We start from the raw sequence: 14,276 nt of genomic DNA, 5'->3' as shown, positions 1-14,276 counted from the left end.
ACAAAGCCACGTACTACTTCATGACTGACTGTGACCTACCAGTTGAGCATCATTGCTTTAGAACCCGCCAGCGTTCTGAGTTCAGGGTTTGAATCTGAATGTTCTTCTCGTGCTTGCGAGGCTTTTCTCTGATTTCAGTATTTGAGGTTCCACAAGCAACTGCACAGATCTTCATGAAATCACACGAATTCAATAATTTACTCAAAGGAAGTTGGAGCTGTCTCTTTGAGGTCTCGCTGCATTTTCATGAGTATGTTTCTCATCTACTACCTGACGCATTTGGAGTATGACTGGATTGGATGCCAGATCATTGAAAGTGTAAGGAGTAGCCCACGCACAACTGTAAAAAAAGGGGGAGCCCGGTCATGACTCATCTTCTCAGGAAGGACATTGTCTACTTTTCATTTCCCACTTCTTACTTGCTTTGCTCATGACGACACTCTGCCAAGGTGGTAGACTTGCCAGGTTTGCCAGCAGCTGTCTGATTATTATTTTACACTTCCTCAAGCTGCCCTTACTCAGTGCTTGGGTCAAATTTTGGATGTTTTGAAATTTGAAAGCAATAATCCTTTCACCCTGAAACATAATCATATCTCCTATAGTGACCCAAAATTTACAAAAATGAAAATATTTGAAAAATGTCAGTTTTTAAGCAGGGGCTACATTGCTGTTTTTATTCTTATTCTTATTATTATATGGGTGACACACAGTAACTAATAGTTTTAAATTCATGAAATAAAAAGTGTGAAACTGTATATGTGCAGCGGCAGCACGGTGATTGACTGGGCATTATGTACGCCTCACAGTGCAGAGGTGCAGGGTTTGATTCCGCCTCTGGCCTTCCTATGTGAAGTTTGCGTGTTCTCCCTGTGTCTGCGTGTTTTTTTTCCGGGTAATCCAGTTTCTTCCCACATTGCAAAAACATGCATGTCAGGATAATGTAACACTCTGTCTCCAGGTGGGATTGTGAGCGCAAATGGTTGTACATCTATGTGTGCCCTGCGATTGCCTGGCAACCAGTTCAGGGTGTCCCCCGCCTACTGTCCGAAGAGGATAAGATGATCAGAAAAATTGATGGATGTGTATATATATGTGCAATCATGGCCATGGCGAAGCAGGCCAGTGCAGGATCATTGGCTCCAGTTCTGATTGTGCACGCCCTTTTAGACGCCATCCACGAGACTCAAAGCAAACAAACACACACATTGATGTATTCAAACTGCACTTTAATGCATTCAGTGTGAGCGGCTGCAGCACTGAGATAACACATGTTGACTCACTGCTAAGTGTCTACATCATTTCACATTCTCTTTGCGCTTATATTGTCTGCTTGTACACCGGTATTCATGTTTGCCAATGTCAAATATGCTCTTTCCCAGAGTGGCAAGTGTCAGGAGAAGCTTGCTGCCTGAGCAGTGATAGTGTTTCTGCGGAGCTTATCAAAGCCGCTATCGGCTGCTGGATACAGTGTTTAACCTTCACTTGTGGTGAGAAAAAAAATGTTGGATGACAATAAAAGGGAGAGCTATATCTTCTGCCCAGTGATTGTAGTGGTAACCTTTTAATACTCTTCATTTGCTTGACCCATGCCAAGGATATATTCATAATGATTTTAAATTGTGTACAACAGATATTTTCACTGAATGGGTCCCTACAAAATCATGTTTATTTTCAATGATGTTAGGTCAAAGTTTTGACCGACTTTATAGGTTTTTGACAACATATACATGACTATTCTTCTTAAATAAAACATATTGATTGGTAAGAATATGCAGCAACCTGCTTGGCATTTGTTCTTCATTTGACATTTTTTATCTTCAGCATTTTATCAATGTGTCCTTGTTTTAACCAAACATACAGATTTGGAATTTGTAGCCAGCGTGGTTAAATTGTGGGTTTTGTTTTAATCATCAGCACCCATCATGCAGTTATTGGTGAAGTTTAAATCAGACTTTTCTCTGATTGAGCTACATATAAAGTTTACATTGTGTGAGAAAAAAAAAACAATGACGGTGGAGTAGCCACCTCTAAAAGGATAGACTGGGAACCAACATTTGTCTCATTGTTTTCGCGAAAGACATTTTCTCTGTTTTATAAAATGTGTGCTTGGATTGTCTGACTGAGCAAAACAAAATGGCTAGGCTGCTCCAAGATAATATTTTACCTCAGCTCACATCTTTTCAAGTGACAACGCACACATTCAAACAACAGTGGAAGAGAAGGCTAAAATCATTATTGAAGCCATTTACCCAGTTTGATCAATAACTCGGCTTGGTCAAATAACATGTACCAAGAGTAGTCCTACCTCCCTCTCTTCTCTTCAGATTAGAATGGGAAGAGGATTGTCATCTTAAAACAGATTGAGCTCAGTTGAGCTCTTAGGGCCCTATTTCTTTGTGGTGCAACTCTTGTGCACAGTGAAGTCTAACTGTGCGCATGGATGGAGATTTCTTTCTCGTTTTTGTTCATGGGAGCACTTAGAAAGTAGTATTTGGTGCCGTTGTGGGAGGAAACACAGCTGACTTTTGTGCCATACAATGGAAATGGCTACATTTATTTCCTGTAAATTCAGCCTCGAAGAGTCATGTGGTCCCCATGGTGGAAGGACTTGCTTCAGTATAGGCATGAGATTGGCACTCACAAAGTACATTTAAAAGTAACTGCAAGATCTTCACTTTTGGATGATGTAAAGTTAAACGTTGCAGAGTGAACATTATCCGGGATCCATGTGTGACAAAACCCCCAACAACTACTCACAACCGTGCCGTAGTCAGAGGGAGTCTTTAAAAAAAATCATGTAAGATATTAATACATTTTCTATTAATTTTGACAACGATTTAGATGGATAACTCCTGACACTCCTGTCATTTTTATGAACAAAATACAATGACATCTACCACACATGTCCATAGAATCTGTCAGCCTGTTCCTCAATCAAATCCACCAAAATTGCATTACACCACCTGCGCCACAACTTTGACCTGCTTTTAGCTGGTCCAAATTCTAGTCTACTTTCTCTCACCAAATTGTCAGGTACACCGGAGGCGTGTAATCCCAAACAAGGTGTGTAGCCTCGACTTGCCCCAGCACGAAAATGAAGATGCACCATATTTTACACTGAAGGCACTAAAATAGAACCGAAAACATAGAGATGGAATTCTACTGCTCAGTGCAATGGTGTTTTTTTTTTGTGGGATACAGGGCTGTCAGGCAACCTAAAATCCTGAAACTGTGACACAAAGAGCAGAATTTAGACCTGGAATCACCCAGCAAGTGGTAAACGGCATGAATAAAGTAACAACAGAGAGCAAGGCTGGACACAACAGTAGCAAGCGCGTTCAGACCTGTGACAAAATACAGGACCGCGCCAACTGCACTGTTACAAAATGAAGGCCCAATGACACTAACACCATCAAGGATCGAAACCCAGTCACAACAAAAAAGTTCTTAACTAGCTGGCTCATCACTTTTACAGAGTAAATTAAGGCAAAACAAAAAAAAAACCTTTGCAATAATATGATTTCTGTGTCCCCACTAGTCTAAACACAGTATGCTGACTGAAGTTTGTGGAATGGCAATGAAGCCTCTGTACCCATCCGTCCTCATCCATCTCAGGGATTTGCCATTTCAGCCTTAGTGTGCCCTCTGCTGTTGAGCAAAACTGACATCAAAGTGCCATCAGGCTCGCAAAGCGAGATCCAAAATACAATTTCCAGGCAGCAGGTGAGCTGTGACTTCACAATTCCAGCCTGTTGGAAGTTTGATATTAATTTCAGTCGACTGCAGATGGTGGTACGAGAGCAAAATGGCAGCCACCGGAAATCAATGACAACGGATGGATTCAAAGTGGCCCTTTCACACTTTGATTTATTCCTTGTATGAGGGGTCCGAGCTCACCCTGTCGGACTTGACAGGGAGAGGGGGAAACGTTTTGAGCTGCTTCAGAGCTTGTTGCCATGGCAGCCATATGGACTCTATTCACAGCATGAATTCCTTCCTCAGATGCCTTTAGCACCCTGCTGGCTCAGGTGGACCATGGCTGAATTTGAATTTGTGTAAAAAGCCCCCTGTACATTTGTGTGTGTGTACGTTTGTGCGAAAAGAGAATCAGTCAGGAGGACATCTTTGTACTGCTATTGCGCTGGACCATTAAAATGAAAAATAAGCAACGATGGCTGTGTTGACCTGCAGTCACTTAATAAAATATACCTGCACACTATTTTGCATATGTTATGCTGGAAGGAAAGCAGTCATCAACTGTGGTGCAGGCATTTTTTATGTTTATTCTTTTCGTTCCCAGATGAGATTTTTCTCACGAAATAAACACAATAAAAAATATTTCAATAAACTGGCTATGAGTAATTTCTTTAAGGTGGTGTACAGGGTAAGGGGGGGGGGGATGCAAAAGCTGTGATTTTGAAATTGCTGTGTAGCTTAAAAATTGAGAGAACGACTCCTCGGAGGTGTGAATTTAACTACTGCAGTTAGATAAAATATATTATTGCATTAATTTGCATATGTTTGGAGTCATAAAAAAGGGTCCGTGCGTATCCCTTGGGTGCACCAGATTTGTCAGGAATGTGTTTATTCGCAAATGTGTTTTTTTTTCACAGTAATAACAATTAAAGACGAGTGAAATAATTAACTTAAATTGTGCTCCATTGCCGTATGTTAAATCTCATATATGGCCATTTAACTATATCATGATCTGAATCTACGGTGGTCTCCTAAGTCCCAAAAAGATTAGTCTCGCACACTACATGATCCAGTGACATAATCAGGACAGTTAGGATTGCTATACAATGCATCATGTTGATGACCTTTTGTAGTTCCCGAAACATTTTGCGTACAACAGCCATGATATCCAGTGACTGTGTGTACGTCTGCATTGATCTCCTGTTTGTCTGCAAGCAGATATGGGACACATGATGCTGTAACGTAGGCAGCTGTGATACCATATACCGTCTTATGACTTATACTTGGACAGAAAGGTAGATCATCGGACGATTTCCCTTGACTAATTAAGTTCATGTCGAAGGTATTCATATTTATGGGTTTTTTAACCTTTAACTTATTTTTTTCCATAGTTCAAGTGCAAATCTGCTTGTAGTTCCTTATAAACATGCTTTGCCTGCATCCATCTTCTGCATAGACTCAAGCATAGACCAAAAGGGTTTAATTTTTCACCACTAAAGTGACCACAAAAAATTCAGCATTCACTCACAATGACACATTGAACAAAACAAATTCACATCAATTCCATTACAAATTCTAAATTTTCAGCTCATTCCATTTGCTTGGGAAAAAATTATTAAAATACCAAAAATGTACATACCTCACATGAAAATTACCAATTTATTCTTAATGAAACAAAATAAATTCCCAATGAGTTTTTTGTTGTTGTTTTTATTTAAATTTCAATTTTTTTGACCGATTCAAACTGCTTCAAATTCAAACTGTTCGGCAAATCCCTAGCACTGAATTGTTTTTTTCTAAATTTCAAAATGACAGTCAAGTATTAGGGTTTTTTTTTTTTTTACTCAAATGATTCCAACTAAACCAAACTGCTCAGCTCATCCTGACTGTAACAAAAAAAGCAAAATAAAAGCCTCCAAAATTTAAGATATTTCTCTGATTACCTCTAATTCCCCATTTTTTAGCCATATAAAACCCTCCCAACTTGAAAATGTTTAGCACATCACAATTTTAAAATAAAAGTGCATTTCTTCTTCCTCTAATTCCCAAACTTTTTCAAATAATTCCAACTTGGTTTTATTCCAACTTTTAATATTTTTATTTTTTTCCAAAACATGCTTCCATATGTTTCCTCCAGTATTTCATGTTTGACACACAATTTCTCCAGAAATTTCTCCATTCTGTAGTTCATGAAAATGACATTTAGCATTTATTCAACTTCCTCAAGTGCTTAATTAGTCTTTTATTTTCATTCATATCAAGATTAAAATACAGACAAACAAAACAAAAGTTTCTGGTGTTATCAAAGTGGTTTTGTTTCATTTTCCTGTACGATATTATTGAAACAGTCAGAACACAAACACAAATAACAACAGCATTACATTTTCCCAGTTTATGAATGTCTAAAAAATACATAAGCCAGAAACAAAATAAGTTATCATCATACATCAGTGTAATAATAACAATAATAATAACCATATTCGAAGGAATTATAATACATACAACTCTGGAAAAAATAAGAGACCACTGCAAGATTAAGTTCCTCTGATTTTGCTCTTGATATACAGTATACTGTAGATATTAAGGATCTACACACCCATGTTCAAATAACACATTTTGGTCACATGAATATGACAAACCCCTTATCAAGTTAATCAGTCCTAGCAAGGCTTTTGTTGATATTTATTTTTTTGCTTTGCAGCTGAAAACTGAAGGTTTTGTGCTCACAGCGATTATGTCCAACGGTTCATAATTCCCTTCCCCTTGACAAAGGCCCTAGTTTCAGCTGAATAAAAACAACCCCAAAACATGATGCTGCTACCGCAGCCACCACCATGCTCCTTTGTAGTAAGCATCCATTATGGAATTATGGCTAAAAAGTTAAACCACAGAAGGCCATTTAACCATAACACATTTTTGCAAGTGTTTGGTAGAATTAAAAACAGCAGTTGTGTTTGGACAAAACCTGCAGGCTTCTGGTATAAAGCAAAAAAAAAAATGTCAAGAAAGGTAAACTTGAAATGCGTAACGTCATGACGCACAGTTTACGTTGCATTACACTGTGGATTGTTTGTACAGAGTTTAGGTGACATTTATGGTGTTGGTCTCAGTTTACCGGTGTCACGTCCCGTGTTTGCCAGCAGGGGGCGGGCTTTCGCCCCGCCGCCTGCACACCTGTCACTCATTTGTGAATGATTACTCTGCCTTTATTTTGACGCTCTGGCAGTCTACTCACTGCCGGAGAATTCCACGCCGCGCCAATATTCTCTCGCTCAAATTACTATTTGAATTATTCGTTGCCTCTTAGCCTTGTGGCTGTTATTACGCGCCATTGTTCCTCTTGCGTACGAAATTTATATAATTGTCTAATCAGACCTTCCTTGCCATTTGTTTCCCGCAAGCGTTTTCTGTTGTTCTCTTTATTCTATCCCTGGTCCTTATTTTGACCAGCGTTTTTTGTTATTCTCCCTGTGTTCGTCATTAAAGACTCCTTTTGTTCTCTGACAAAATCTCTTTTTGTGTCTGCTATTTCGGGGATCCACTTCCTTATTTTGTTGTGCACGAAGCGATCATTCTATCGCTTCGGGCACAACGTGACAACCGGTACATACATATAAATACATATATATATATATATATATATATATATATATATATATACTGTATAATATATATTTGAACTGGGGCGTGTTGACCTATCCTTATCCATTGAACAGTATACATTTGAGTCAAATGAAGTTTTTCTTTGTTTTTTTTGTATACTAAAAACTACTGACAAGAGTTCCTAATTCAAACATTGTCACTTTGCCAAAAATGGAAAATGATCAAAACCCCCAAATAGGTTCCAGCGTTAATTTGGTCCCTTAATCTTTTTTCAGAACGTTTTTTTTTCTGTCATGACAGATACAGTGAGATACACAAGCAGTGCGTTCACAGCACTAGTACAGATTTAAAGAGACGGTAGAGTGCATTTGGATTGACGCTGGATGCGGTCAGACTACGGGATCTTAATTTACAGTGTGTCTTGTCTTTGTAGATCAATGTCTTTGTCGCCTAATTGATCGGTGCCCCCTTGCGGCCCTCCTTTTTTGCACAACTGACCGACAGCCCGTCGGTGACAGGTCATCGCTTGACAGCAAAAAAAAAAAGAAAAAAAAGGCAAGCACAGCACTTTTTTTTTCAAAGTCAGTCTGAGAATCGTGTCATCAAACTAAAGGTCAAAATGTCACAACTCACATTGTAATTTCGAAGGAAGAGTACGAAAAGTGAAGCATTTCATCTGTCACGTGCTACAAGTCAAGTCAAGCTTATTCTCAGATGTGCAATATACAGCAGAGATGAAATTTCTCCCCTCAGTAGAAGAGGAGCCGCTGTGGGTGCCCGCGCAGCCATCGACACACGTGTTGGAATGCTGTGATTAAAATGCTGCAAACGGCAAAGCAGTTTGTTCATAATTGGCAGCACAGTAAGTCATGTGATTATCACACCTGGTTTCCAATTAAAGCTTCTGGGTTGGATATTTGGATCTTTCTATGAGAAGTTTACTTGCCTGGGATATGCAGTTGCACGTTAAGGTTATGTGAAAACTAACTTGCCTATGAGGGGTGTATGGAAGGGTGAATTTGTGTATTTGGCTGCCCTCCAACCCAGAGTGTGTTCCACCTTTTGTCTAAACGTCAGACTCTCGCTTAGCCACAACCTTAATCCAAAATGCGACAAAAAAATCTGTGAATACAATTCTAGGTTGAGCGACAAAAACGCTATGCCGCTATGGTGCAACAGCTCTGGATAACTGTGCATTACTACTCAATGCCCCACTATTTTTTTTTCCAGCAGTATGGTGAGTACACTCACCACGCAGGCAAGAAGTCACTCATTCAAATTGTGGCTTGTTCTCCCGTGGCTGCGTGGCGAGTTCGCCAGCTCCCACACTCCAAAAACATGCATGTTTTTGTTCACTGATGACTGTCCATCGATGTGTGTGTGTGTGTGTGTGTGCTCGCGCGCTATCTCAGTTGTCAAGAGCGTGCCGGGGGGCTCGATGATTAGCCGCAGCCGCCCTAGATTTAGCGTTTTTCTCACCACTTGAGGGAAGGAACTTCTTTTTGTTCTTTTTGCGTTTCTTATCTGGGCACCACAACTTCTCGCAGTACTCCTCCACTTGCTGGGCATCCCTGTAGTCAATCAGCTGGAGGAACTCCTTGTACCACTGCCTAGAGTGTGAGCCCGGCAGGGAAGCAGGCACCAGATTCCTGGTGCTGAAACTTGGCCCCACTATAGGATTGATATGGGACTGACAGGGGGCTCCGCTTTTGTCTCCTGGCGTGTCCTTAGGCCTGATGGCAGACGCCAATGTTTCGCCGCTGAGCACATGCAGGGTAACACGCAGTAGCGTGTGCACATAGCCGTGTTCCACCGTCTGGCACATGTAAATGCCGGCGTCAGAGCTGGTGAGGCTAAGAAGGAGAAGCCCGTGCGAAGTCCAGACCACACGCTCATCCTTGTGAACCTGAGGGTATAAATTAATGAGGGGTTATCAAACTTATGGCATCCTAGTTCAAAGTCAAAATACTCTGTTAGTGTAGTGGAGTTGATTATTCAAATAACTATACTTGAGTATTAATTTTCTGATGACTTTTTTACATTTGCTCCCTACATTGGAAAACACATACAGTGTTGCCTTGAGGCATGACTTTAATTCTTTCTGACCACACTTTCAAGTGAATATACTCTTATCTCAAATCATTTTACTTCAATTCAATCAAAAGAAATACCATGAATCTATTCCAGCTCACCCCCCCTACCCCCACCAAAAACACATTTTCCAATGTGTATTTTATTAAAGAAAATAGGAGCCGTAACTTGATTATGCAGGACCCCAAATTATGGCTCACAGACCCTCAGAGGACACCTGGCCTCAGTTTGAGACCGCATGCTTTTGACCTGATATTTCTGATCGGTGATTTCCACCTCCCTAAATGACTCCAGACTCAATTGTTATGGCATATGGCTCGCTACAGTTTAATGATTTCCAGTAGCTCAGTGATGCAGAAAACCTAATTTTCTTGAGTAGGCTGTGTTCCGTCGCCCGGAAATACGACAGGACATCCAAAATCACATTGAAAACAACATCACCTCAATTACAAAATTCTATTACACTCATAGAACAGCTCAGTAGCTCTGTCGTGCTGACAAGAATACTAAGAACTTTAAATTTGCATTCAGTTGGATCCTGATGTGTCATTTTGTGTAGTTTGTAGTGTAGAAAATCGTAGCGAAGGACTAAAGCACTATTTTGAAATAAAAAATGAACTTGTACAAAAAAATGAGACTCCTGTTGCAACATTGTCAGGTGCAGTGTTGTGTAGTATAATAGTGTAATATACTGGAGCGGTGGTTCTCATCATTTTCATACCAAGAACCACCTAAAAAAATGTTTAGCTTTGCAAGTGCCACCCAAATCACCAGGACTAAAATAGAGTAGCATAGTTGGCCAAACAGTTAATCAAAAATAGGACTGTAGTTTTATTCCTAATATCCACCCATCCATCCATTTTCCGAACCGCTTGATCCTTACTAGGGTCGCGTAGGGGTGCTGGAGCCTATCCCAGCCGTCTTCGGGCAGTAGGTAGGGGACACCCTGAGTCAGTTGCCAGCCAATCGCAGGGCACACAGAGACAAACAACCATCCACGCCCACACTCACACCTACGGACAATTTAGAGTGTTCAATCAGCCTGCCATGCATGTTTTTGAAATGTGGGAGGAAACCGGAGCACCCGGAGAAAACCCACGCAGGCCCGGGGAGAACATGCAAACTCCACACAGGGAGGCTGGAGCTGGAATCGAACCCGTTACCTCTGCACTGTGACGCCGACGTGCTAACCACTGGACTACCGGGCCACCCTATTCCTAATATGTACAATCTTATTGTAAATCACTCTAACATTATGCACAGTTTGAAAGTTGTGCTTAAATATAAGAAAATGAAGAAAAAAAATTTACTCCAGTGCAGATTCCATTCATTCTATGTAATTGTTTTCTAGTGGGGGGAGGCTCAGTGATCCAGTGGTTAGCGACTCAACCTCACAGTGCAGAGGTCGGCTCTGACCTTCCTGTGTGGATGTTCTCCCCGGTCCTGCATGGGTTTTCTCCGGGTACTCCGGTTTCCTCCCACATTCCAAAGACATGCACGGCTGGCTGATTGAACATTTAAAAATTGTCCCTAGGTGTGAGTGTGAGCACGGATGGCTGTTGGTCTCTGTGTGTCCCCCCGTGACCCTTGTGAGGATGAAGTGGATCGGGGAATGGATGGATGGATGTTTTCTTATGTTCCCATTTCAGATGGCTGAAGCTCTTCCACCCAAAATTACATCAACGGTAGCATTTACTTGAGCCATGCGGCATACGACACTCACCTCTTGTTTGTTGTCTCCACTTTGGAAGAACCAGAGCACCTTGGCATGAAGCGATCGAGGGACGCAGCTGAGCAACGTGCTGTTGCCCTCCACACCAAAAACAGTCTTCTCCTCAGATTTGTGCCATGGCTCATCTGGGTGGACAAACAGGATAAAAACCTGAGTTTGTTGACAATCTACTATACAAGCACAGTATTCGTATTTCTACAGCAGTTCTTTGAAATACCTGCTCTTTTCCACTCACCGTCAATTTGCAGGCCGTTGCACAGTTGGACTGCGTTGCCATGGCGAACATCCTGTCGCCTGAATCGTCTAAAGAGATGGAGGGGGAAAAAATTAAATTAAATAAAGAAGGGTGGGAGTGGGACATTTGCATGTGCGATAGAAGTATTGCTGGAAAACAAAATAACACCCTAAGCTCATGGTGGGAAGTAACAAAGTAGGTTGTTACTGTAGTCAAGTCAAAATTTTCATGTAGCTGTTCCTGAGTATTTTTGTCTGACAACTTTTTACTTTCACATCCCACATTTGAAAAAAAAACATTTGGACCATTAATTAGTCAAAGTAGGGAGATTTTGTTGTGATTGTATCAATGATCAAGACAAGCATTTTCTATATTGACAGTAAGAATTGATTTTTACTTTGTATTATGTACGAAGGTACTTGTCGGTGTCTGTACTTTACATTTTACTGAAGGAAAGGAGTATTTTTTATTTTTATAACACACATTATTTCTATTGAGGCATGTGAGTACATTCCCACCTCTGTCCTGCGTTTTACCTCTTGGTGTAGCCTCCAGATGGATAGTAGCTGGAGCAGGTGAAGCCGTCCCAAGCGCAGTAGGGATCTCGAGCCAGACAACAGTCAGCACATTCTGAGCCATAGAGGGCGCAGTGGTGCAGTTGGACCTGGGCCACACCCGCATCCGAGCCCACATACAACTTTTGCTGTCAACCCCACAAAATAAACACAGGCAGGATGTTCAATATGCTCGACAATTGTTAGCCTAGGACTGATGACAGAACACAGCCGTGCAAAGTAATGCAATGTGATCACCCTGTGGTTAAAAAGCACAATTGCAGGAATGCTGAATTTTAATAGCCAATATGCACAGGGAACGTAAAGGTTTTGTTGTCACACAAAGTGCTCATAGATTCTCAGTCTTACCCGTTTAGGGGATATAATAATCTCTTTTATTGGTCCTGGAACCTGGAAGAAAAAAAAGACAGACGGCTGTGTCAACACCTTAATAGCATGGGGACGTGCATAAGATCTAAACAGATGTATATTTTTATAGTTACAGGACCATTAAATAAAATCAGTAGATTAATTTTATACAATTTATCCAAAAAAACAAAACAAAGGTATATTACTTTTCTCACAAATATAATACGATTTGAACAAAGGGGACGTGCATAAAATGTAAACATATGTATATTTTTATAGTTGCAGGACCATTAACTAAAATCAGTACGGTAGATTAATTTTATACAATTTATTAAAAAACAAAAAAAAAATCAAAGATATATAACTTTTCTCCCAAATATAATACGATTTGAACAAACTTTACACTTTATTTGTAAGAGCAGAATCTGTTTTGCTGGACTGATTCTAGTTCAGTCACCGTCTGTGTAAACGCAACTGGGGATGGTTGGTGTTCTGATTTTTATTTAATTACTCCTAAATTTGAAAAAGGTAAGTCATTTATGAATGGAATGTCCATTTATTTTTATTAATGTCATGTTTTATCTGAATCTGATGCAAATGCGCATTTGGGAACAATATTTGATATTATACCCCTGACTTTCCATCCCTTTTTTTCCCTTCAATTTCCAATGTTTATGCCACTAGAATATGAACAAAGTTTGCTTGTATGTACAAGGGTAATGTATAATCGAGATCTGGTCCACATTTCAACAAACTACAGTGTTGCCCTGTTCACACCTCAAACACTTGCAGCTCCTCCAGCAGCACCTCTTCCATTGTGTCGGTATCTTTGTTGTAGATCGTGATAACTTTGAGCACCAGAGAGTCATCTGTAGGGACAAGGCAGCAATGATGGATTGTTTTGAATAAATCATTTCTATCCTACCATTAAACATAAAGCCGAACAATATACCCGTTTCATACTGAATTGGATTGTTTGTATCATAGCAAATCCTATTGTTTTTGTATGGCATCATACATGATCATACCAAATTCTATAGTCTCACAACTTACCTATGATGCTAAATTGTATTGTACCAGGTACCTCTCATACAGTGTCATAAAATATCCTTCTATTTGGTAATGTGTCTTGTTTTCATTATAAAAAAACTTTGTCTAGTATGTATCATACAAAATTGTATCATATAAAATCCTTTTACTTTGGACTGTAACATACAATATCATACTAAAATCATATTGTTTAACAGCTAATGCAAAATACCTTATTCTTCCGAATACTATTGTTCATTACTGTCATTCTATTTTATTTATTTCTTTTTTGTAACTTAGCGTTTGATCGTATGATGATGCAGGGTCGGATTGTTTCATGTTGTTCGTATGAATGAAGAAAATCTGCACTCACACTTGAAAACATGGATAAATATATACTGTATCTGACTGATATAAGAGCCGTAGCAACAACAATAATAACAAAAAGTGGTCCTTCCAAGATTACGGTAAATAAAAAGCTGTTCAACAATACATGTTGACAAAAAGAACAACCAGTACCTGTCCCAATATAGAGAACATGGTAGTGTCCATCTTGGGCTTGAACCCTGTCCACCGCAATCTGTGTCAACTTTCTCCTGCTAGGCTGTGTTTGCAGGAAGACCGGCCTGCGATGTTGCGGAAGAACTGGACGATACATCATAGGATGAGAGCGCACAAAGCGCAGAACCTCATCTGGAAACTCCCTAGAGCTTGAAAAACCACCACCGTTGATTTTGCTGGCACACTGTCAAGGAGATGATAAATTTAAAGCGGAGGAAGTAGACAAGGTTATTAATTGCATTGGCATGGTTTTGCTGTGTGTGTAAAAACAAGCTGGTATGTTGTGGTCTGACTGCGGCTGCCCGCGGCACGGCATGGCCTGATGGAGGTTGCTTACATTCAGCATGGAGTTTTCCATGCTCACTGTGATGTTCCACTCTAACGTCATCAGTCCATAAAAAAACAT

General features: G+C 40.2%; 1 protein-coding gene across 1 annotated transcript in view; it reads right to left on the bottom strand.

Moving 5' to 3' along the window:
- Positions 1–7,505: 7,505 nt before the first annotated feature.
- The window catches only part of sema3e (sema domain, immunoglobulin domain (Ig), short basic domain, secreted, (semaphorin) 3E), a 29,583-nt gene continuing 22,812 nt past the window's right edge, over positions 7,506–14,276 (bottom strand). Inside the window, exons 11-17 of the mRNA XM_052060248.1 lie at positions 13,829–14,054; positions 13,058–13,149; positions 12,281–12,322; positions 11,894–12,060; positions 11,358–11,425; positions 11,114–11,247; positions 7,506–9,205 (exon numbers count right to left, since the gene is read on the bottom strand). Coding sequence (XP_051916208.1) covers positions 8,708–9,205; positions 11,114–11,247; positions 11,358–11,425; positions 11,894–12,060; positions 12,281–12,322; positions 13,058–13,149; positions 13,829–14,054 — 1,227 coding nt within the window. The 3' untranslated portion in view covers positions 7,506–8,707. The remainder of the gene's footprint in view (positions 9,206–11,113; positions 11,248–11,357; positions 11,426–11,893; positions 12,061–12,280; positions 12,323–13,057; positions 13,150–13,828; positions 14,055–14,276) is intronic.

Source organism: Hippocampus zosterae, chromosome 3 (assembly GCF_025434085.1).
Source record: "Hippocampus zosterae strain Florida chromosome 3, ASM2543408v3, whole genome shotgun sequence".
Lineage (NCBI taxonomy): Eukaryota > Metazoa > Chordata > Actinopteri > Syngnathiformes > Syngnathidae > Hippocampus > Hippocampus zosterae.
This window is presented reverse-complemented; position numbering and strand designations above follow the sequence as displayed.